The sequence below is a fragment of the Gambusia affinis genome, linkage group LG07, assembly GCF_019740435.1.
Source record: "Gambusia affinis linkage group LG07, SWU_Gaff_1.0, whole genome shotgun sequence".
NCBI classification, from domain to species: Eukaryota; Metazoa; Chordata; class Actinopteri; order Cyprinodontiformes; family Poeciliidae; genus Gambusia; species Gambusia affinis.
Genome location: NC_057874.1, coordinates 24443744 through 24470522, shown reverse-complemented (window position 1 = coordinate 24470522; position 26779 = coordinate 24443744). Strand labels below are relative to the sequence as shown.

Genomic DNA, 26779 nt, shown 5'->3' with positions numbered 1-26779 from the left:
CCAAGAATCCCAAATGTCAGTGAATGGCTTAGGAAATAACAGCTGCTGTTCCATCTTGAATGTCCACTGCCACATAGTGAGAGGTGTTGAAAGGGATATAGTGACATTTGCAGCAGGGTCTTCTCAACTTCCTCTCGTCTCCCATCTCTGTTTCCACCATGCCACCAGTTGTTTCCTGCCCTGCTGTGACCATTAATCTACATACTGTTAGATACTAGGCTTCTTACCAGGCCAAACCTCACGCTGTGTTTGACATTCATCATTTATTGATGGCCTGTTCTTTAATTGCAGTCGGAAAGAGCTTAGCTGCTCTGCTCTCACACTGGCTAATCCATAGGGAAAGCCCTCCTACTGATTTTACTCACACTGAGAGCCGTACTGTTGACTTATAATGGTTGTACCGGGCACTGAAAAAAAAATACCAACAGGACTGTATTATTCTTATTTGTCATGTCTTTCATTCAGGCTCAGACCTGTGAACAGTTTGAGTTTATTTGTGGAGAAAAGACATATGTAATGTTGAAAGATGAGTTAAAAATAATTTTAGTTTGTATGTGAAGAAATAAAGGTTCAAACCTAAATTTCTAGATGTGTGAAATATAGACCATATATATATATTAGGTCTGCTAGTTATGCAACTGAAATGCATTTTTCTCATCATTCTGTGAAAATTAGTTTTCTGAACTCTGCATTGGAAATCTAAACTAATCCTCCCATGTGCTTTATCCTGCCACCACAGTGCTCTTCCATTTACAACCACTCACACAATCCGATTTTAATCTATATTAGGCATGGGATTAATTTGATTTCATATACAGCTGCAGTTGGTCAGTCAATTAATTTAAGCAGAAAGCAGTGACTGCTTCAAAGGAAATGCTAACGATGCAGCAGATCAAGATGCAGCTCTAGAAGGCATTTTTGCAGGTGTGGATACTGAGCAGATTCAAGCATGCTCCTGGTATCTCTATAAATAACTGAACTTTCACTGAAGCTTCCCTAAATAGATACAACTAAAAAGCAAAAATATTAGATAAGTTTCTACAACCAGCAGCCTGCAGTGTGCATTGATGGAAATAGTTTTATGTTGGACAATTTCTTAATATATTTTCTTAATATATTATCATTAAATGTGCAAGAAAAACAACTTAAGGGATTTATTTATCATCAACATTCTTATGTATTCCCTGTAGTACTTTAAATCCAGTAAAGCTGAACTTGAATCATTCATCATAATGGTGATCCCATAGAAAACCTGAGGGCACATAAGGAAAATCAAGAATGATGCTGTTTCATTGCTGACAAGGTCATGGAACCTTGACGCACAGTCTTACTCCTCTTGTACTACTAATCTTTTCTGCTTTGAACACGTGTAGCTGAGAGTCATTGCTACCGACTGTAAAATCAATTTGTGTAAGCAACTGTAAAAAAACAGAAACAAACAAAGCACACTACCTATTCCTCATGTAGACACAAATGGGTTCCTTCAGGTGTTCAAAGAAATAGGAAGATAAACTCAAAGAATTTGGGAAGATTTTAGCAATTATGGAGTGTTTACTTGTAAAATATGGATTAGAAACATGGATACAGTAAATCAATTTATGTCAGTGTAATCCATTTTTGAATGTCTGCAACAGGGACATCCTATTCTGACTGGAAGATCTTTTTTAGGTTTCCCTGTGATCAAATAGAACTTGAAAGTATGTAACTTTCAAAATAACTTTTAAGCAAATAAAACTACTTCTACTTAATAACATTGTAACAGTTTTATTAGGAGTAGCATTAGCATTACCATTAGCTAACATTAGTCACTACCTGTCACAGTTTTACTTCAATAAATTATAAAATGTATTAATGTAATCATTTTATCAGTACATTGTAAAACAACTAGAATTGTTTCCTAAAGTACTAATGGAGCTACAGAAACATAGTCTATTTCAAATTTGGAATAAGCACAAAATCAGCTTCACAAAGATTAAATCTTACAGACTTTAAGAAATGTAAAGTTAGGTAAAGTAAATTTGAGTTGATTTTTAGTTTAAATTCATGACAGCTAAAATTGGGTGTTCAATACCTACACAACACGAGAAATGGGTAGAGGGTTGATTAATTTAATTGCAACTGCAGCTCTAGAGCATATCACATTAAAAATACTTTTTATTTTGTTTAAATCTCAGTTTCTTTAAACATTTAATTTGCAGTGTATTTTTAATAGATCACCAAATGTAATAGACATTGCTGGTGTGACTATTTGATAGATTTTGCAACCAATAATCAGACCTGAAACTGTAGCTCTGCATTTCATATTCATATGCTGTAGAAATAGCAGTTGTCGGTGACTTGCCTATGTGCACATTAACCCATCAAACTTTGTTCCAGGTGAATGTGAACATCTGCTGGACCACATAATTCAGCAGCCTAAGTTAATGTATTCATCAGCATATAAGGAACAACTTTGTACTAACTCAAACAATTTCTAGTTTCATTAATTATCTCTAGCTCAATCTGGAATGACAAAGGAACAACTCAATAGTTGACAGGAACAGAATAATAACAAAGTGTTACTTGGCTTTATATGTGCCAACTATTTTTTTTGCCCCCAAGGAAAGTCTACTCTGTAGTTGTGTCCTTGCAGTTGTAAAGTAATATTACAACAATGAATATAAAAAGCCCTACTATAAGTGAATGACTAATACAGGTTCAAGCATTAGTCACTTAGTGCAATCTACAGTGGCAAAAATGACATGAACAAATGAATCTGAAAGCAGCACAAACTGAATGCCATAAATTGTGCATATTATGTCATTCAGAAGTGGATTCATGTGAAAACAATGCCCTACTTTGGTGGCTAGCTCTTGTTAAGGGTGTCTGCAGACAGGTTATGTAAACAAACGGATTAGATAAGAATAAGAACCAATATGATGTCAGGTGGATACACAATTTCTACAGTAAAAAGAAAAAAACAACAAGGCAACAGTGCCCTACTAAACTGATCCTTTAAAAATATATAGAACAAATATCAGGTGTAAATAGATACATATTCTTTCTTGTTATCTTTTATTTACTTTGAAGTTTGTATACTTATGCCTAATGTCTGTGTGCTGTGAGTATGTGAAACTGAAGTCAAACTTTTGTTTGCGTACACAAACTTGGCCAATAGATCTGATTCTGAACTAAGAAATTATAACTGCTGGACAAAAGGTACAAAAAAAAACTATAACAAAATGTCATGAAACAAAGAAAAATCTATAAAGCAAGCATGAAAGTTTTTATGAAAAAATATTTAGGGGTTTTTGTTTGTGTGAAAACAATCACTGTGTGAGCTGTTAGTTTACCATTGTGAGGGCTATCTTATAACAAAATGATATGTTAGCCAAGAATCAGAAATTATTTATGATACAAATTGGCATAGTCAATATCATATTTGTTTGTTTGTAAGGACTCAAATATAGGGAGGAAGCTAAAGCATAGTAAATAAATAAATAAATAAAAACAACCTGAAACTGCCATAATGCTCAAATCCATATCATGGTACTGCCATATTTTCAATAAAAAACGCAAGCTACTTCATAAAATATTTTGCAGGATTTAAAATAAAGCAAGCTGGTGAAAGTCAGCGGTTTACTTAAAAAATGTAGGGGGAAAAAAGTATAAAAAACAAATCCTAAGTAAAAAAGTGAATACAAAATTACATTGTGAGTATCTGATTAAGAGCTGTCTGAGTGAGAGATATTAGTGGGAAAGTTAATTGCTAAACCAGGAGCTGGTGGTTCATTAAAAACTGGGTGCAGCTGTGAGGGAAGGGAAGTAGCTGAATTTGAATTGAGGAAATGGCTGATAGGATAAAAATGGAATGTCGGAAAAAATCGAAACACACACACACATACCAAAATCCAAAAACATCATGACAGGTAGTAATCCTTTTTTCCTACAGGTATTTTTAAAATTTATTTATGAAAATAGAGTGGTCAATTTTTTTTTTTATTATTAATAATAATAATTCATTCATATTTGTAAATATTATTTTTAAAGACAAACAGCTGATAATATATTTTAGAATCTAACACTATCTTACAAACAGGTTTTCTAGCCTTTTCTTGATTCTGAAATACGACCAATAATGTCTTCTCACTATAGGAAGTGACATCATATGTTGACAGTGACTTGATGAATCAGACACGCCCCCCTGGAAAAAGGAGAGGGAATGAGATAAACCGTGGTAGATTCGGAGGCAGACATTGGATTGGCATGGCTGTGTGCAGCTCAGCACTTCATCCTACATCCACAAGGCTCCTGCCTGAGCATTTGGATTGTCTCTCAAACAGCTTAGAAATGGTGCTGGACAGAAAAGCACTGAGCCTGGCTTTGTTTTACAGCATGTTGCAGAGCACTCGGAGATAGAGAGAGAGAATTAAGGGCGAGCGGGGGCAACATCACCACACATTTGAGCGATGCTCCGTGAGCTCTGTTTTTTTCACACCGTTTGGCTTTTCTGCACAAAGACTTTGGACTAATGGACGAATGCAGGAATGCAACTCTTTGCTTGTCATGCTTGAATTACTGTTTCATATATCCTTTTTTGTCACAGTACTCATTATCTTTGTCTATCACTGCTGCCAGACGAACTGTAGGGTAGTGTGGCGGACACAGCTTTCTCCTCAACCCCCCTCTCCCTTGTCTGTTTCCCTTACTTCTCTTCTCTCCCAGCTTGCTCGTGTTAATTTACCGCTTCTAAGCTATATTACCCTTTGTGTTATCCTCCGTTATTCTCACTGGTTACTATCAGGCTCTCGTTGCACATATAAAACAGATAGACTGCTGTTCTATCTTAGCAGCTTGTTACGTGATCTCCTAGAAAAGAGTTTTCCTCTGCTGTTCTGCCGTCACACAATTCCTAAGCTCTGTCAGGTATCTTTCTCCATAACATTAAGATGCTCATTCAAGAGGACTGATCCGTTCCACCCCCTTCACTCATCCCTTCCCCTTCCTTCTCCCAATCTTCTGCCCTCTGACCCCCACCTTTTTGTTCTCAACCCCCATCCATTTTCTCCCTTTTGTCCTTAACCTAAACCTCCTCTCCCCTAATTTATTTGACCCTCTCGACCATGTTGCCATGGGTCCACTGGCTTCAACCTATCCTCATTTTGCTGTCCTCTGTCTTTTGGACCTGGGGCGAAAACTGCCCAGCAACCTGCCTGTGCCCAGATCCTCACACTGTGGACTGTAGTGGCCGGGGCTTAACCCGTCTTCCTGAAGAGATCCCTTTGGATGTCCGGAGGCTTCTGCTGGCCGACAACTGGATACCCCGCATCCCTTCGGATTTTCTGGTTCTGTACAGTGACTTGGTCTACTTGGACCTCCGGAACAATTCCCTCTCTTACATAGAACCTGGGACTCTAAGCACTTCCTCCAGGTTGGTCTTCCTCGACCTAGGTAGCAACAATCTGACTGAAATCCCAAAGGGGACTTTTGGGGAATCCCGGAGCTTGATCAAACTGCGACTGGGAAACAACCCATATTTGAGCATGGTGAGTGAGGACGCTTTTCTGGGCCTCACCTCTTTGCGAGAACTTGAACTGGAACGTAATGCACTATCTACCCTAAAGGTGGGAGCCCTGAGTCAGTTGCCCTCCTTGAGGGTAGTGAGACTAGAGGGCAACCCTTGGGTTTGCAACTGCAACTTCACCAACCTGTTTGAATGGTTGATGGAAAATCGTCACAAGCTTCCAAATGGTAAGTAATGTCATTTTAGAAACAGCTCTTTGTTACTGTGCATTAGTCAGATAACTTAAATCTGAGTGAAACATTCATTGGTACATGGTAAATCCAATGCCATCACACTTCCCTGGTCTATTTGTGTCTTTATTTTCCCAGTGGAAGAGGAAACCCCCTCCCCCTCCCTTGTTCTAATTTTGTCTCTTTTTTTTCCTCCACCCCCACAGCCCTTGATGTGGGAGACTCAGTGCGTAAGATGAGACAATAGCACTTGTTTTTCACAGTGACAGTTATGTTTTGCTTTATGACATTTAATAGTGTTTAAAATTGTTTAATATTTTCCATGGAGCTGGTTTAAAAGAAACTCATGTGGTTTAGGATTTAAGCGTTCATGTGAACCAAGCACTGACCTCAATATTGCATGTTCATGAGATTAAACAATTGTTTTATTTTATTTTTTTTAAAGATCCTTTATAATCTCAAATTTTCACACATGCTGGAATGTAAGAGTAGGCAAACGCAAAGATTTTATCTTTCTGCAGAGAAAATAAAACATTTTTTCACATCATGTGCATATTGCTTTATCCTTGTGGATTTTTAGGCTGACAGACTCCATCCACCAATGTAATTTAGCCGTGAGAGCTACGTTACATAACCGGATGGACATTTTGGTGGTTTTACAAAGCAGCCTCAATGTGTGCATGTTTGTTCCAGAGGAACATGAAATATTAATAGCCCTTTAGGTAAAATCTCTAAACAAGGTTGACTGGTTTCAACAGCCAAGGTGTCTGTATTAGAAAGAGGCTGCCAGACTTTTGCATAATGAAAATGATACAAAATTGTTATATCTTATACTATATTAATTTTAGATCCATTCAGTTCCGATAGTATGGCATGTTTTTGTTCTGTTACAAATATTATTCGGGAGTTAAATCTTTTGTAGAACACAGATTATTTATTTGCAATTGTTATGGACAGAACTTATCTCATGAGAGCAGGGTAGGATGTGGGAGCAAAGAAGCGAAAATAAACAGATCTGACGGCTGAGCCACACATGACTTGTACTAAGGAGGATAATTTTCCCTTCAGATTACAGAGGTGATAACATTGATTTTTTTTTGTTTTTTTTTTTTGCTTAAAATATACTTTTAAGCTAAATGTACATTTCAGATGGGGAAACTGTCAGCTTTGTTTCGAAAAGATCTGCTTTCAAATGAAGTTTGATTACTCATGAGCCAAATAATCTAAGGAGTGCTAAAGGAGTGTGTTTTTAAATGTGGAAAATAATTGCAGGAATCAGTTAAACTTACAAAGTAAAAGATGGAAAGAAATTTTAAATTGATTAGCCTTTTAAAGTTTCACAAAACTATATAAGCATTTTATCAAGCATATTACTCTGTCATAAAGATCTGCTTTCTGTCTGCTAGGTCAAATTGGCTGAAAGTTAACTATATTTTCACTGAATGCTTTTGTGCTCAACCTGAAAACTGGTTTGGTACGTCTCAGGTCTTGTAAACTGTTGACAACCCACAAAATTATATTACTCACATACATATTGGCCACGGTGTTCTGTGCTATTGATTCTGCCCTTACTCTGCACTCAAATCTTTTTTCCTTTGCCACCTCAGGTAGGAAAATTTGCTCACACATTCAGTCCTCATGCTGCCAGACCCAATAAGCATAATGACTGAGCTCTTAACATTGGGAAGATAGTATGACCTATTCTCAGACCCGCCCGCCCCCACAAAAAACAAAAAAAAAACAAACATAAGAGACATGATTATACAATCACAGATGGATGCTCATTAGTGAATGAGCTTGATTGGATAGGCTTTGCAGTATGCGTTCCCTCTCTAACAACTGTTATCAGTTGATGGACGTTAGCAAAATATAATCTAGTTGGACGAAATCATGAAAATCAGTGTATGAGTTTAGTTTTTTTAATTCTTGCACCATGACATATTTTAAAAAACAAAAACAAATATGTAGTCTATATAAGCCAACGGCTGAAATGTTATTTACCAGCAGACAGAAATAACTCTCATTTTGACACTGAATAATTTTTCTAACATTAAAACATTTCATATCCAGCATTAATGGGTCTTTGAAATGACTCTTTAAAGTATCTGAAGTTGCAAAATTAATAAAGTTTAAGTGTAATTATCAAGTGTGTACCCGATAACAATGTGATGTGCTGTGCACATGTATGAGTGACTAGTGAGCTTCTCGAGGCTGATGCTTTATATCAGGAACTTGAAAGCTAATACATGGGCAAGATTTAACATGGTAGGATAAGCTTTTAAAGTTATAACTATTACTCTTGGTTCTTTCTTTACCATTTGTCCAGGACACTAGAGTTTTCCAGTTTACATTGTAGATTAGATTTAACTCTGCAGTGCGGAAAACAGAGAGCTAGTCCTTATTTATGCTCTAAAGATTCTACATTTTACCGACTTGAAATCTATCACTTAACTCTCATGAAAAAAATGTTACTTAATGTAAATATAGTAAAAAATAACCCAGTACCTTGACAGCATTTGACTAAATAGTTATGATGGTCTCCTTTCACTTACATAAAAATGTCGTGGTGTTCCCCCCCTCCCCCGCTGAAAGGTGTCCTGGTTTTCCCAAATGAAAATATGGTCACCCTAGTAAACAGCAATCTTCAGTTTCAACAGCTTTTATTCAAGGGGAGATATAGGGAAATATTTTAACCACTGCAGTCTGTGTCTATTTATTTAATCTCTACTTATGTCATGGCTAATGCTACAGGGCATTTTTAGAACATTTCAAAGTCTTTCCTGTGCAACTTGCTTTAATCAGGAGAGGTGTTATTAAAGGGAGGAGGTGGGGTATAAGCTACACCAACCTTTTTGAGCTAAATATGTCAGAATTTTATTTCTTCATAAAAAACACAACTGGAACATTGCTTTGACTCATTCATGCACGGTTGAAGAATCCTTAAATGTCACATGGCAGCTATAAGGGGGTTGCTTAATGCCTGCATCTGTCCCCAGCTGAGGACCCACCCCATCAATCGTCCCTCCTCTGCGTCTCCTCCACACAGCTCCACCAGACTAACAGCAGCAGCAATTAGCAAATACCTGATGAAACTGCTGAGTTTCCTGAGCCTATCATACAAATTACGAAGCTCCTGTTAATGGTTGTATACGGCGCCAATGGGCAATATGGAGAAGCATTGTTGTGATGAAGTGCTTAAAGAGACAAGCTAATTTCAAGGTGTAGGATATGGTTATGATGTAAAGTCAAAGTGTTTTTTGATAAATATAACATATTCATAACAGCTGAAGGTAGCATAGTTACTTGATTGTGCTACAAAATAGCTCGTTATACCTGGAAAATATATTAAACCCCCCTCATTTACTGTAGCGGATGACACCACTCACCTTGAAATTGGGCTTCTGTCTCTTTAAGAAGCTCCAGCACTTTCTGACATTTTCCCTTATGTTAGAATTTTGAATCAATATTTATTTTTATAATTTATTTTAAAAAAATACTTACCAAGAGAAATCTGATCTGAAATTATTCAAAACATAAGCAGAAGGGGCTATATTAAAGGACATAAAATGGAAGGAGATGTGGACAACATAGTGATTTCTGGGTATGTAAGTTGGGATATAAGCAAAAAGTTAAAGTGACTCCCAAGCCTTCATGAGGAGACAGTAGAAACACTTTAGTACTTTATTGTTGCTTGAAACTAGACACTATCAAATGTAGAATATAATAGAAATAGTCTTTAATGTCCATCACTGTGGACATTCAGGTGCAACAGCAGCATCAAAGTACGTGCACCCACACACACACACACACACGTAGTGTGTATATATATATATATATATATATATATATATATATATATATATATATATATATATATATATATATATATATATATATATATTTATATGTGTGGGGGTGTATGGGTGTGTGTGTGTGTGGGGGGAGAGGGGGCGCATGGGTGTGTGCTAATTAATTACAGATAGATTAATGATAGCAATAATAGGTTGTACAGGATTATCGCATAAAGACAGGGATCTGAAATTGCGTATTCAGATCCAAGGGATATGCAACTGAGTAGGATGACTTGTTTTTCAAATGTACATAAAATACATGCATGTTAAACATTACGAAGAAAACAGATCATTTACAGTACAGTAAATTATCTTTAATGAATATTAGTAATGAAAAAAATTTATGGTTAAGGATTATGCAAATCCCAGAATGGATGTAAACACATATTGTTTTTGTTGGGAACAGTGATGAATATACACTCTAACAGCTGCCGGGAGGAAGAATCTTCTCTAACACTCCTTTGTGCACCTACAGTGCAGTACTCTGTCACTGAAGATGGTCTTCAGATCAGCAACAGCTTCACACATGTGGTGGGAAACATTGTCCATCAGTTATTTTAGCCAGAGTTCTTCTGTCTCCCACCACCTGAACTGGGTCGAGGGAGCATCTGGGCACACAGCTGACCTTCCTGAACAGCTTCCTCTCAGCTGTTAATATCAGCCATTCTCCATAAGTGCCTGCATAATATAGCATCTGCAGTCTCTGCTGTAAATCCAATTCCCAATTCATTTTTCACTTCTTGATTTCCCTTGTGATTTTAACTTCACAGCACAGCATCCTTTTCTGTTTATGTTAGCGCAGGTCAGAATGAGGAGTGGTTGAAAGATAGATGATATTTTAGAATTTCAAATTATAAGCAACAAAAAAAAAAAGCATAAAACACTGTTCATTTTTAAATAACTTCAGCTTGTCTCCAGTGTAGCAGTGGATATAACTAATTCTTTATTTAAAGTTGACTCACAGGTCAATTAATCTTTTTTGTATTTCTTACTGGGTCACCATGTAAAAGTTTCTTTTAGCCACCAATCAGGTTCATAAATGCTTCAGTGGAAGATTGAGTGTAAACATGATCCACTGCTGTCTCCGTTGCTCTTGGGTTAAGGATGAACAAAGGCCATATATAATTCAGACTGACACAGTTCTACAGCACATTGGCCAGGGTAATTGGAGCTACAGCTGCCTACAGGGCAGGGCAGGCCAATTTCTCTTGGGAGATGGCAGATTGGGATTCAGGCCCATCACGGTGTTGCTATCAACACTAGTCATGACCTGAACAGTTTCTCTGTAAAGTAGCAGTTCATATGACTACTGGGGTCAAAGCCTGAATTTTCCTTCACAGTCTATTGAGTTGCTCCTTTGAGACCCGTTATCACACTGCACAAACAGCTCTGAAAATATGGTGTCACTGACCAGTTCTACATAGCACAAACATTAAGCTGCAAAGCTCAATGCGACATCTCTGGCTATCTTTACCACCCATGGGTATATGATGTGAAAATATCTGTTCTGTTAACACAACCTGACAGCTTGTTTTATCTTGGCCTAATTTAATGTTTATTTAAAGTTTGGATGTGAGAGATGGTGCTGGCGAGGGAGAGCTGAGTGGGAAAAAGGTGGACAGATTTACAAAATGTGATAGCATCATATGGTACATGTTGAAAAGCAGAGGAGGATAATCTGCCAGTTTCAGAAGTAAAATACATTATTTCCATGGATGCCTGTGGAAACCTGTTTAAACATTATTTTAGTTTTCTTTATCATCTATTAAAAACTCAAGGGATTTTTAACATCTGTATTTATGATCAGAATGAATTATGTTATTTAAAAATAAAATAAAAGAGTGATTTTTGGATCTTTTAAATATGTCTTCTGTTTGTAGCAGTCAGCATGCTTTCTGGTTTAATGGTGACTAAATTCGTGTATGCCTGGTGTAAGGTTGCTGAATCTTTCCACAGACGGAGTTCCCTTATGAATAATTCACTCATTTCCCCGAATCGCAGCAATGCTTCTCTCTTTGTGCATACTTTGCAAATATTAGTCACTCTGTTACCATCCATTCTTTTTCTAACTTGATTGAATCACATTTTTTCCAATTAGGTATTAGATCTGGGTTTTTTAGAACTGAAGAACTTTTCCTTGTGACTCCAATCATGTATGAATGATTTACATCTATTGACATTTACCCATATGTTCAAGAGGTTAAATCAAGTATCATAGCTGAATGGTTGGACTATTAGAAAGGTCCCTAGACACTTATGTTTCAAGTGTTATAAATGTAAACTCAACTACATGAACAGAAATATATGGCCACTGTTAATTGACTTGTTCAGAAATCAATCTGGAGAGATAGAGTGGTGTTAAAGGGAGGGATGTGAAACCAGGCAGCAAGGTAGATCAATCACGGCTGAGAAAGGAGATAGCCTGTCCTGTTGACTGGCTGTAATCCTAAATGTAATCTATCAACTGTTCGTGCCAAAACTGAAACATATCTGTGTGGGCAGACAAACTTGAGAGTGTAAGGGCGTGATTTGTATTACATCACTGAACAGTTGCCTGCTGTAGAGTCTTAATACTTGTCATATCACATATTTCAGGAATAGTTTATAAACTGTTAGCATAGTACATAGTTAAAAAAAACCTTAGAGTATATATATCATCAATTTGAAAACTTTTTTCTTTCAACTATGTTAAGTCCTTAAACCCATCATGGTTATTTTTGACTTCCATAACAAGAGTTAGATTCTAGCCATATTGTTTCAGCTTCAACTTTGGCTTCAACAAAGGAAAACAGGTACAATAACTTTGTAATCTATACAAACAGCTAGTGTGTTGGCTCTGATTCACTTATTTATCTTTTATTCTTATAGAAATGTTTAGGATTTATGAGTAAAATGTAAATAATTTAACATATTTTGACAAAAACAAGCTACACATGGAATCTAAATTGCTTTGGAGAAAACATTTATGACTGACATTTATGACAGTCATTTATGACTGACAAAGAGAGAGAAGACAGAAAAATATGTAAAATGTCAAACCCAACATGTATTGAAGAAGAAAAAAGTTTATAATTCAAATATTAGTAAAACATGCAATGTTAAGACTTATTTGTGCCATTCTCGATAATCGAGAAGCATTTTCTTCACAAAACAGCTAAATGCACAATATTCTTGCCCTTTCTAATGTGTAACTAATTATAGTGTTTGCTTTCTGAAGATAGGGATGAATACAGCATGTTTTCACCAGAGAAATTTTTTTCCTTCAGTGTGTAGGCTCCCACACAATGTCTTCTGTCCTATGGCAAAGTAGGTTTATTGACTGTATGTCAACCTTGTTTTTGTTTTCCTGAGATAGAGACTTATGAGCTGCTTAATGGTGTTCAAAGTTGGGTTTCACTTTCTGCTTTGGCTCTGTTTGTTTTCATTGAGATTTTGTTGCTCTAATGTGACAGCCACTTATTTTCTAAGGTGTTGAACAAATAAGATGAGCTCTAAGAGAAGGTGCCCTAAGCTGTAGGAATGGTTATTATTTTTTTATTTAGTTTTTCTTTCTTTGTTCTTTTGTTCGTCCATGTTGTTAGATGCGCACACATTTTAAAATAATCTACTAAAAGACTTTCAGCTGTTTTGACACTAAAATCCTCTTAAAATTCTGATGAGCAATAAAGTAATTCTAGTGAGCAATGAAGGAGGTGACCTTCATGGTAATCTGTGGTTGTGTTCAGTTTACTTGGAAATTTTGAGGGCCATCCTACATCAGACTACATCTAGGTAGTTTTCAAACCATTCTCAGGCTGGAAAACCAAGTAGAAATTTAGTAAAGACTAAATTTCCTCATAATAAATAGTGTAAATGTAGCAAAAGTAATTTTATCTCATTGTCTTGTTGAAATCAGGTCAGTCAAATCTGCTCTAAGGAATTGTCAAATAGTGGGTAAAGTTTTCTAATGTTGTTCACTAATGTCAATTCTAGTCTTATTGACTTATATGTATTATAGTTTTATTTACTTAATGTAATATTTTCTAATTAATTCATTTGCTTACTTGTCTTTTTAGTTATCTTTATTAATCTGTTTTAATTGACTGTAGTAAAGGAACCTTTAATTAAAATATATTTGGGTGAACTTTTGTAAAGGAAGTTCACCCAAATGGTTTATCCTGGTTTCTGTTCTTTCATCACAGAATCACTAAAAGGAATTTTAACACCACTATTTACACCTTTACACATTTACACTATTACAAACATTTCATTTCTGCACTGACTTTTATGTTTTGTTAAACCAGCTATTTAATTAATACCTTTCTTAGCTTCTGTTAAAAGAATTTCTCTAACTTTATTATGTAAAACAAATACCTCCGGGCATACATTTGGATTTAGATCTATGCTGCCACATCAAGAAATATTTGTAAAGTAGTCAGTTTGCTATATTTCTCAAAAGGGACTAAATTCACAATAATTTAGGGCTGAAACAATTCCTCAAAAAATTTGAGTACCTCGATTATTAAAATTCCTTGAGAAAAATTTACCTGCCTCAAAGCTTTGTTAAGTTATGTTTTATTATTTAATACACTGTGTTCCAGCCAGGTCATTATTTGTGTTGCACAGCACTCTCACTTCTGCCTGAGTTGTTGATGAAAGCTAAGTGTTAGTAGCATAAAGTCCGATTTTCAAGTTCGACCTGGGAGGATTTTATTGATTCATGATAATGTCCGGGTCTTTGTCGTTTTTCGGGGCACCAATAAGCATCCTTAAAATGACAGGAGCGATGCTTGGAATATGGCAGCTTTTCTCCTCCCGGAGCTGCTGCCTGGTGGCCAGTGTTCAGAGTTAATGGTGGGGGAGCATGGTGGTATTATTTATAAAGGTGAGCAAATAAACCGAATACTGAGGGCGGCTGTGCTTTAGATGCGTAGCTTTATGGACCATCTGGAAAATAAACTTCATATCATCCCAGTAGCAACAAATGGGTGGTGAAGCACATCGTGACATTAAATAGCTGATAGATGTGTTTCTATGTGTGACGAATGCAGACCGTGTCAAATCCAGTCTCTAACATGAACACAAAGCTATAAATGTCTGGGCAAGGTGAGAGTTAATCTATTAAACTTACCCAAAGTTGGAGCATAGAGATTTTTCTTATCGGCGTATTTGTGAGTCTGCCTCTTTATTATTAAATTGAATATAATTTCAGATTTTTGTATTACTTTTCATCAGTTTAACTTAGAGAGTGAGCTATTATTGTAATTTTCTAAACTACAAAAAAGTTATTGTTAGGGATGGTCAAATGTGAAAAATTGGACTGATGTTGATATCTGATAGTAATACTGCTGTTAAGGTTAGATTTACCAATGCCTTATTTTATCTATTTTTTTTTATACGATTACTTGATTAATAGTAAGAATAATCGATAGATTACTTGATTACGAAAATATTCATTTACAACAGCCCTAATCTGAATATCCTCATGACAGCTTGTAATTATGAGAAACTGTCATTATAATCTTTGCTTCAGAAGGTCACAATTGCAAAGAACCACAGCTGTTGGGTAATTCTCTAATGTGTTAGTCAGTCCAAAATCTGTTTTAGTATTGTGTAATGTTAATTTTGGTGTCTGCATAAAATTAAAAATAAGGATGCATTTTATTTTTCAACATTCCATTGAGACCAAACTTGCATCCTAATTGAAGATTTGCAATGGATTAGAATCCACAACTAAATTTATTAATTTTAATAAGTGGTGACTCTTGAAAGGGTTGTGATTAAGAGATGTGCTCACAATCTGACATATTTGCATTCTTGGAAGATATACTAGACAAAAATGCCTGGTCAAGATGTGGTATTCTGACAGACAAATTGTTCAAATTAAATAAAAAATTGCCCGCTGTAGGATTACATTCCATAGGAATAATTTTGTGTAAAATAGAAGACCGTGCTGATGTTTCTTAAAATGTATGATTACCTTGGGACATTGTCCAACAGTGATGTTATTTTTGCCAGATTTTTCTGTCTTCTACCACTTTCACTGGGCCCACACTCCAAAAGACCTCAGTCTCTCTCCTCAGCAGTTAGTTTTCCTGTAGTGTCAGTGTTGTGTATCCAGTCTAGCTTAGTGTTAAAGTGAACATCCAGGTTAGAGTCCATTATCTCTCTGTTCACCTTCTAGATTTTTGTTGCTGTTGGTGAGGAGGGTCTGAGCTTGTGGAAGTCCACCACCAGCTCAGGATATACAAGTTGGTTATCCTGAGTTATCCAGTCTAAAACGCAATTATGCCAAATACTAAAGAAATGCATACAAACTTGTGGATCTGAAGGAAGCCAATAAATACATTGTCTAGAAAGATTTCTTGTACATTATTATTTTCTTAACAGCTATATATGTAAAAGTAGCTCTAAATCTTACCAACCTATATCATCTGCATCTGCTTTGGTATCCAACACAGAAAAAAAGGTTGTGTATTTATACAGCATATGTAAACATCTGTTTTAACTGTGTGTATGAAATATACAAGAGTCACCATGTCCCCCTCCTGCAATTATGGGTGTGTAACGGTTCCTGTTCTCTAATAAGTGAATGTCAGATGAGATGTAAGAATCTGTTTTGTATTAGGGGATTAGTGTCACCAACTTTTATCAAGTGCCTACAGAGATCAGTTACAAACCTTATTAATAGTGTAGCAAGTTAATCACAGGACCATGAAAACCAATTCCATGATATCACAAATTTCCATTATGTCTTTTTCCATTGTCGTAACATTTAGGTGTTGAATGTACATTTACTAAGCTTTATAGATTGCACAAGCTGCTTATTTCATTCTCTGATTTTTGCTGTACTTTTTTGTCTTATTAGGTTTTCACTTCATTGATACATTTATATATTTGATGCTAAATAGTAATAGGAACTGTTAATGAAATTAAGGCTTGTAGGTGACTGAATGAAAATTTCTGTAAAGAATTGCTTGTGTTATTATAAAAAAGAAATGCTTTAAGGGGAACATATGTTGTTTTAGAAATTTTATCTATTTGCATGCCCAGCAACAGTGAAAAGTAGCCACCCACATTGCAAGCCTTTATATCTGCCCACATAACTACAGTAGTGTTTCTTATAGTACAATGCATTGCCAAAAGTCTTCTCTATGCTGCATGGAGCATTATGTTTGCAATGTTAAGAGTGCATCAATTAAAGTCTGTTACCCTGCATTAAATACATATGTCTAATTAATTCTCAAAGGCCAACAAAGTTGTCGGTGCAACCAATTGAAGGATCTACACTGTAAAACTGACTGCGATCATTGTGCAATTTTTTTTATTTTTTAATCTGTGGGATAAAAGGGATGTAAAGTAGGTGAACTGTGATCCTGAGTCTAATGAACACTAAATATTCATTAATACATCCTCAGGTTTAATGGTGGATAAGAAAGCAGCCATAACTACTGTCAAGACAAGTGGATTTCTGTGGAATGTACTAACCAACAAAATATATTTTCTGAGCAATTTTAATTGTTAATAACATAGTAGTGTGTTAGTAATACACTACAGGCTCCCAAAATGGGCTGATCTAAAGCTGCCTACTTTAGGTAGCTCTTGAAATTACTGTTTTCAGTTTATTTTACAGTATGCAACCACACATCACACGCTTCCAGTGAGAGTAAGTGTGTACCTGCTGCCTTGCTGTGGGTGGATATACAGTAAACACAAAGCAACTTTAACTCATAATGTCAAACTAGAATCCAAGTATTTTGTACAAGCAAGTAAGACAGAGATCTTTTATTTTCTGCTGGATACTTGAGCTGAAACCTAATCACACTGACCACCATTCATTATGTCTGGTGAATTAATTGGATTCCATTTTCTGGTTTGTTTCAGGGGTGGAAGGCATGGAGTGCTCCCTTCCCATGGATGGCAGACGTGTTTCTCTGACACAGCTTTCAAAGGACAGCTTTCGTGAGTGCCAGGCCACCCTAACTCTAACAGACCTGCTCATCATCATTTTTTCCGGCATCTCTGTGTCTGTGGTGGCCATCATGACCAGCTTCTTTTTGGCTTCAACTGTTCATTGCTTCCAGCGCTGGAGTAAAGGCACCAAGGGAGATGAAGAAGAGAGTGAGGAGTAAAAACAGTTTCCTTGTAAGGACGTTTTTTTCTGGTTTTCCAAACTAGTTGAGGACACTCGAGAAAGTGTGTGGTCAGTGCTGTTTCCTACTTGGTAAAGCTCCAGAACCCTTGGATCATGGATTGGTACAGTTACAGTCAAAAGATGGATATACATGTTATCTAACAAATTACATCTCAATGGAATGAGGTTTGTAAGTATACCACTCCATGTGTTCAAAAATTCTATGAGGATCATATTTTTGTCTGTGAAAAGTAAAAGTTTATGGCTCAGTGTCAAATATTATGAAGAAAATAATGAGGCCAAGACTATGACTTGTATCAAAAGAGAAATAGATTTCAATGGACTACTAACACATAGGAAATATTTTCTTGCAGTGCTGTCATTTTTGTCTTAGAAAAACCAAAAAACAACATCTAATGCTGAAAATTCAGCTTTGGAATCTGAAATTCTGTAAAGAAAGCTCAAGGCTTTTGTGAATTTAAAATAATATTCACTGGAACTTAATCTATATAAAGCAGGACACTTCACTGACCTAAAATCCCTTATAAAAGGATGTCATAATGACAAGTGACCTCAATATTTAACCGCTTGTAATGTGATATGCTGGCATATCGTATCCTTTAACAGTTTCCTGTCTGGATTGCCTCATTTGCTTATATTTAAAGGTTGCTCTCAAGATATGAAGAAGGTTAATAGTGTTGCTCCTTCTGAATTAATCATAGATGGAAAGCTTAACAAGAAGGGCTTGGTTGACAGTGAGTCTTCTCAAACTTCCAGCAGTTTTCAATATATAATTACAAATTTATGTACAAAAGTAAATGGTATGTAATCAAAACTAAAAACAAAGAGGATAGTATGTTCATTAGTTTCATGACTGTAAACTATGTAGAGAAAGATATTTCTAAAATACATACAGTATAGTCTTGGAAATTATGACAAAAATATGGTATTAAATTGAATCTATTTATTTACTCTGTTGATGCACTTTAAACGGTAAACCTAATTTTGGCATTTATCTCATTTAGACTAATACTGTCTTTGCCAAAGATTAAGTTTCAGTAGAGGAAAGATGACATGGGTGGAGTTTGTTGTGGATGGCGTGCTACATAGAGAGGCAGAAGTAGCTTCATAATAGAAACCAACTTGCACTTTGGAGAAACCCTTTGTACTCAAACAATTTCCATCTCCAAAGATTTACAATTTCTTCCTGTCAGTCTTTAGCATCTTTCAGATCAGAGTTCTGTGATAAACACATAGACACAAAGCTCCCCTTATATCTATCTTCCTTTGGCATTTATGTCTTACAAGTTGATTTGGTGAGCTCATGGGGCTATGTGTGTAACTCAGCTCCAATTACTTGAGCAACGCACTTGATATGTGTGTTGAACATTTCTCTTATACCCAGTAATATCTGAATTTGATCTTTTTTGTGAGTTACAAGCTAACTGTCCTAGTACTGTCTTCAAATACAAACAAAATTGGAGTGCATCATGCTTAGCACATTTGTGTCTGTCCCAGATTATCCTGAACATATTTCTCAGACTAAATCCAAACTGGAGGATCATGATAGTGTTCCATAGCTGCCCCATTTCATCTTATGCTCATCTTGGCTCTGTGACTATACCTTCTCAGGTGGATCATAGACAAAACAGCAGCGGGTCACCTTTGACCTTATTTCACTTTAAGTTGTTCATGAAGAACACCTGTAGAACACATTTGAGCCTGACAGTCTGATCTGAAAGGAGCTTTTGACCAAATCAGCAGTCTTCACTCATTGCAGTGCTTAACCTTAATTTGCAACATATGACTATTTCTTTTACAACAGACAAAAGATTGGTCATTTGGCGAATGGTTTATCTGGAGATTATCTTCAACACAGCTGCCATTGTGTTATTTATTTTTACATCTATTTTTAAGTTGTCTTTCTCAAGAGTATATGACACAGCTCAACTGAGGAAAAGTCATATTTAAACACTTTCTCCACTGGTCCTGCAGTCATGATGGTGCAACACATGCCATATCTAATAAAGCAAAGTCCTGGACACATTTTTTTCTTGAATTTGCAGTAAGTGTTTTCAAACCTTCAGTAATAAGGACTTGAAATGCACAAAAGCTGATATGTAATTATTTCTCATGTTCTTGTAATCATTTGTAATTCAGCAAACTGAGATGTAGCAAAAAGAATGTCAACCAGTGGATATAAAAAGAGCCATCCGTATATTGTGATCATTTCTGTGCGCAGAATACAAGAAGAAAAAGAGACTCATTATTTTTTCTCTTTAGAAGGAATTCAAACCCTAAATGTACAGCAGTCAATAGCACATTTTGCAGAAATGACAAAATATAAATGTGGCCTTATTCATTGTTGTTGTTTTTCAATAGGCATTAACAAAAATCATATGAGTCAGTGCAATTTTTCAAAGGATGTCTCAAATCATATAACAATTGCTGTAACCTACTTGTAGTGTTGATGTATGTATTCATATATGCACCATTTATGTCCCACATCTTAACAATAATGGCACTGTATGGAAAAATTTCAATTTATGGATATTATGTATTGCCTAAACATGGTACACACTGATTTCCCATTCTGAATAGAAATAATAGACACTGATCTTTTACTGCTTCTGAAATGTCCATCAGTGTAACAGACTTGTCAGCTTTGGGAATTTTTCAGATGTAAAAGCAGTGTTCCTTTGGAAACCAAATAATAATATTAATAATAATAAATAAATAAATAAATAAACAGGGAAAGGAATTGCAGGAGTTTGGGAGATAATATCATATTCCTTAGGACTCAAAACATCGGGAAGCAGGGAAGAATAAGAGTAATTAGCTTGAATTACCTCAATGTTTTATTACATTAAAGGATTTTACATTGACCCTCTACTTCCTGTCTGTCAAGAGGATATCCAATGTTTTTTTTGGTTTTTTGTCAGGCTTGAACATACATTTCTGAAGTCACATTTTGTTAAATTGTTTGGACAGTTAGACAAATTGAAAAGTACTTCCAGTTTTAACTTTGAGTACATTACTTACCAAAACACAAAGCTAAGCTAGATTAATAAAGAGGAGACGGTGCCCAAAATTTCAATACTTATTAATATAAACCTGCAAGTAAATGGTACAAAAGTTAAATCCAAGTCTATTGTACCAGATGTGATATTTTGATCAGAATCAAACTGTTACTAATAGCCAGAGCTGTGTTTCTCTAAGTTATTCCAGCTGAATAACCTCACTCTAACACTAAAAATTCCTAGGTAAAGAAAATTGGAAAACCTAGCAAGATTACAAGCAGAAAATATTCCTTTCATACCCTCAACAAATTTTAAATGAGTTAATTGAATTTATTTATCCGTTATAACCTGCTTTTTTATATCCAGATGCACAAACTAATGTGAAGGGATCACAGGGAGAATTTTTATACATATCATTATTATTTGCAACTACTGTGTAGTTATTGTATATTGGAAATACTATGTTAGATTAGTTGTTAGAATGAAAATTTTAGCATGACATTTTACTTTCTCTTACTTATTTTATTACCAATATCAGTACATTAGAGCATGCACTGTTAAGTTACCAACTGGATAATTTTCAGATTCATGTCTATTTTTCTATTACAGCTTCCAAAATGAAGCATTTACTTACATTGTTTGTCCCCTTTGTAACATTCTGGCATTGCACATCCCTGGGAAGCAGAAACAGTGGTGGCTACTTTTATGTGGCTTGTCTTGCATAAAATACCAAAATTCTTGTTGTGATTTGTCAGACAAAATGTCAGAATGGGTCAAATCTAAATTATTTTGATGGAAAAATGAGTGACGACACTGTTGCTGCTGAATGCATTTCCAAATGTCAAACAGACACTGTCAAACAGACTGTATGTGTAGCTGTATATTGATGTCTGGATAAAAACTGATAGTAATAAAATCCTTTCTCCTGTCTTCATCTGTGTTTGCTCCAAGTAAAATTTACTTACACGGTGCATACATGAAAAATCTAGGTAGCATTTGGCAAAATGTAGCACTGAAAGAGAGAAATGCATTTTTGTGATAGTTTTTATGTTGTGTTTACAATGTTCCTCAGCAGAAGTCAATGCAAGTTAAAAGGCATCAGTATGTTTCATTTCACTTGTCTTGGACAACAGTAGAAATGATCATTTTAATAAAGTGGCAGTTGAAAAATTTGAAAAAGAACTCTGTAATACATGTGAATTTCTTCCTCTTGTTTCCTTTGGTTTACAGACTTGGCTTGTCAAGGCAGCAGAAAAACAACCCTCATCTGTAAACACAGCACAGTGTGTCATTTCACAGAGAAATCTTATCACTCTGCAAATATGCAAATAGCAGTAATATATTTGGAAAAGGTGCTAAAAAATTACTCTAAGAAAGAATAATGTCACACCAAATTGCAGCAAGTATCTGGAGTTTCATGTAAATATTCTTGATTTAGTCTGATTTGATGCAATACAGTGTAACAAATGAATGTAAGTTGTCACCCAAAGCCATTACATTCGGGCTTTGCAATTGGTTGTGTATATTTTTTGTTTGGTAGTAACCCGTGATTCGCCCACGTGCACAGCCGCACACATATGATGGCAGATGTTTGTGTATTTTTCTTCTGTCACGGAGAGGATGGATTTTGAAATATTATCTAAGCATGTTCCCTATCTTATTGATGAGAGAAGCAACAGCAAAAATTAAAGCTGTACAACATCATCGTCTTCTTTTCTAAAAAAGTCTAAAGTCAGGAGACTGAAGGACAAAAATAACTCTCTCCCTAAGGAGATGCAATGCTGGCTTGACACTGAGCAAAATGACAGTACTCTGCAGAACAGAATCACTTATTGGAATTCCACTAAGGCATTACAACAGTGGATAAGGATTATCATGCACGAAAGACATCGTCATACTATGCTCATGCACCACTGAAGAGAGATGTGTGAGGATGGTGGTCGTGATGAGGATTCTCTTGCAACCATTTACCTCATTTGGTTGTCATGGCTACACAGCCAGAGGCTCGTGCTCTTGGACGCCGAGGCAGGAAGAGAAAGAGTGAGGGATTCAGGGAGGCACAACCCTGTAGAGTGCCTCACTCTGGTCATCTACTAACTAGACCAGGCAACTAAATGAAATACATACATTTCACAATATTGTTCACTCCCCTCCCCCTTTATCCACATGATGAAGTCATGACTTCATCATGTGGACTTCCCTTCATTGCCAAAAGAGACAGTAATCATTCTGAATGTGAATTTATGAATTGTGGCATTTAGCACATAGAAATAATTTAGGTAATTTTAACTGACCTGAAACAAGAGAAGTTTGGTCTGATTTAACATCAAAATACCTTTATATTTAGTGTATGTGAAATATCTGGTTTCAAATGTTAATCAAATTATGCAAGTCACCCAACATATAAATTAGTAAAACAATGAAATAGTTAATCCCATGAATATTGTTGCTGCCATAGCATTTGTGCTTCTGTTTTCTTTTGTTAAGGCAGGAAGCAAGCAGGACAGAAAGGAAAGTAAACCAACACCTAGACAGGAAGCTTTGAATGAATAATCATCTGGTGTCAAACTTCTCAATCAGTTTGAGAAATTAGCAGCATTGGTATCAAATTTCAAAGGTCAAAAGGGGCCACAGCCAATGTCTCCTTGTGTGAGTAACCAAAAACAGAACATTTAATTGTGTTTAGAGAAGTGGGGAATTATAGAAAGAATTGCAGAAAATGTAGATTTTGAAATAAAGAATTAAGGAGTAGATGCACACACATCTTATATCGATCTCTTTAGTGTATTAGCGTTTTTGTAGTTTTAATTATTTTGTTTGATATTGATCTTTTTTGAAAAACACCCAAACAAACCCCATTCTTAACCAAACAAAGGTAAAGAAGACACTCTTTTTCAAAAAATACATTTCTTAAATTACTGATAGTTCTACATCAAGTGCTGTCCTTGTTAACAGCTTTATAGTTTCCGTCAAAGGAGGAAAGACTCAAATAAAGTTCTTGAGAGCATTCTGTAACCTCTGGATGTGTCCTTGCACCAACACACCTGAATCAAATGGTTAAATTGTCTCATCCTCATATCATTCATGTGATTCAGATATGTTGGGGAAGGGAAAAAATAAAATATTATACCACAGTTGCCTTGTGATTGAGGACTGGATTTATGCACTTATGCAGTAAAGTGTGCAATTTTTTGCTTTTTACAATATCATTGATATTGATGCTTTTATGCTTATCATTTCAAATCAAAAAATTGCATTCTCATATTCTTTGATCTTTACATAGGGGTAAAAATTTGCATAAAAAAAACCACAGTTCTTTGCCCCTTTGAAATGTCATTTAAAACAAAGAGTGCTTGAGGTGAATCAGGGACAGTACAGCTGTGGGCAGTCATGAGCATCAGTGCATGTTCCCGTAAAAGTGTTCATTCACTGCATGTAAAGAGTCAGTCTGGCAGTTTGGCAGAGCCAGTTATTCTCAGAATGTATTCTCCAAGAGATTAAAGCATATTGCCTGCTTTACATTAGCTTTAACACTGTAAAGCTAATGTTAAAAGGATAATTAATAAAAAAAAATGATATGCAGTTCTTTTGGTGGTTGTATTATTCTGTTTTTATCAACTATGTCTGAGTGAATTTCTTTCTTTCCTTCTGAAATTAGATGTCTATGACTCATGATTGACTGTCTAAAGTTGCTAATTTTTAAAGCTAAATGACATCACATATTTCCCATATGCACAGGATGGTGAGGGGGAATGGGTGTTACTGCAATCATCCACTGGGGATCAGTTAGTGATTGTCATCACTCTGACAGATGTGTGTTTGGAGAAATTCATCTGGTGTGATAAACACATAAAAATTGAATGAAGAACAAGTTAGCTGCTAGCACAAAATGGAAGGATGGAATGGATCTTTGAATCTCTCATATACTGACTCACTCATGACCAAATGAAATCAATATTTGCCGCATAAATAAAAACTTTGCAAAAAACTACATTTGTATGTGGTGCAACTAGTGACTGCCTTGCACTTAAATTGTAGTAGACATGGGCGAATTGATCCAAAATATTGACTATATAAATACCATGTCGGTGTCAGTATTGGATCAACACTAGCGTGGCATGATCGACACTTTAGTTTCAGATTCACTCTTGAAATTTTATTTTATAGTTTTTCAACTCTATCTCAAAAAGGTTTTGTTTTGATTTGCTCTCAAATGCTAATTTTTGTATGTGTAGGTAAACTTTGTCCAAATTCTGTCCTAGGTTTGACCAAAATAATTCAAAGAAAAAAACACAAAAACATAAAAATCAGAAGTCTGATGACACATTAAACTGAAATAAAAATATTAGTGTCGGCAATAAAGGTCCTGTATTTGGTATCGGATTGATACCTAAATATGTAGTATCACACACTTCTACTGTCCAGTAAAACATTTTCCGCCAAAGACTTGTTTTGGCAGTTTTGATGCTTGGCTTAAGAAATCAATCAGAGGCTTTACTGTAAATATATCTGGATAAAGATTACTTATATCCCCACTCCAGTCCAGAGCTATTATCTATTTTGTCTAACACATCAGAGTCAAATCAATGGCCCTTTGCCAGCCATCTGCAGAAATTAATGAGATGCTAAGGAGTCATTTAATTCAGGTGTGCTGGAGTGGAGCTCTCAGTGACTGGACTTCGGCACTCCTGTCCTATATGAACCTGAAAAGCAATGCTGCTCAGTTTATTCCTATATTTTCTGTTATTAATGAATTCAGTTTCAGAAATGCTTAATGCTTAAAACGGAGATCTGTAAAATCTGTTTTTGGTGGTTAGTTTTCATTTGTTACATTTGCAAGGAATTTTTGTAAAGGTGAAGAAAATAAACAGCATTTGCAAAATTAACTAGTGCTTTTTTATAATTTTACACTTGTCCATGTAACCTACTTTGACTTTGTAGATGAATTGGGCTTAGTGAAAAACACAAAACCCACAAAAAGTAAGCAAAAAATACATCTAAAAACAAAAAGTGAGAAAAACTCACACCTGCACTTACTGGAACATCCTCTTTCACTACAACCCAAATGTCAAAGCAAATTCTTTGGTCTGATGGGATTGTGATCAACTATCTATTACATTTTCCATGTAGAAACTGCAGGGCTCTGCTGCCTTTTAAGACAACTTTTCCATTATATTATTGTTTGTTGATAGATAAAACAATGCCTTCCCTCATGCATCTTTTTTTCCTGCAATCTTGTCTTTACATTGTCTGTGTACATATTAGTAAATACGGACCAAAGAAGAATGCATGGAGATGGGAGATTTACAAGTAGAGAAGTCTAAAGCATCCATTTGGTTGTTGGTCATGTTTCTTCTGTGTGTCTAGAGGAGGTAATTCAGATTAATGACTCAATCGATATCTGTCTCAATAGACTTCTCCAATATATCCTTGATGGTGCTAAAATAGAGTGGAGTCAATTGACTTTTTGTACATCAAATAAATAAATCACTCAATTTTATTAGTAACATCACCTAATAAAGCTTTGGGGGCTTTAAATTTACCAAAGTTTGAAAAATAGGTCACTCCACTATTAAGTGAGAGCCAAGTGTTTCAGAATTCTTCAGTTTATGATGGACCTACATCTTGTTTATTTTCAGATTGTTCCTGATTACTCTAGCCAATTCCCCTTATGGTTGGTTTGAGTTGGAGACAATATGACAACTGGTCATGTTGTTCAACTGAACAACAAGCCTAAGTACATAAAAACAGTTTTGAAATTGAAAGAACTCCATTGATTGTGCATTTTCCTTTTTTTTTTTTTTCACAAAACCAGCCAATTTGAAAGAGCTTTAGAAATTCTGAATAGAAGAAACGTAAAGCATTTGCCAAGAACTTGGTTTTGGTTTCAAACAATAATATGGTTTCGGTTCAAGTTCCTAACAGCCTAACGGGTTAACCAAACATTAGTGGGTGTATAAATCTGTGCCTGTATGAATAAGTAGATTAGATTAAATCAATCATTAAATCTAACTTCTTTTCACCATTCTTGTTTTCTTATTTTAAAGTTGTTTGTTTTATAA

General features: G+C 35.6%; 1 protein-coding gene across 1 annotated transcript; it reads left to right on the top strand.

The window, feature by feature from the left end:
• Positions 1-4214: 4214 nt before the first annotated feature.
• Positions 4215-22334, top strand: lrrc38b (leucine rich repeat containing 38b). Its single transcript, XM_044122380.1, has 2 exons — positions 4215-5730; positions 17448-22334. Exons 1-2 carry the CDS (start codon positions 5103-5105, stop codon positions 17693-17695), a joined length of 876 nt encoding a protein of 291 aa, XP_043978315.1. The 5' UTR covers positions 4215-5102; the 3' UTR covers positions 17696-22334.
• The last annotated feature ends 4445 nt before the right edge of the window (positions 22335-26779 follow it).

Excerpts from the sequence above, each read along its gene's own strand:
- lrrc38b (XM_044122380.1), top strand. The coding sequence starts at position 5,103 with ATGTTGCCATGGGTCCACTGGCTTCAACCTATCCTCATTTTGCTGTCC. Across the intron at positions 5,731-17,447 it reads TCGTCACAAGCTTCCAAATG|GGGTGGAAGGCATGGAGTGC; the intron begins GTAAGTAATGTC and ends GGTTTGTTTCAG.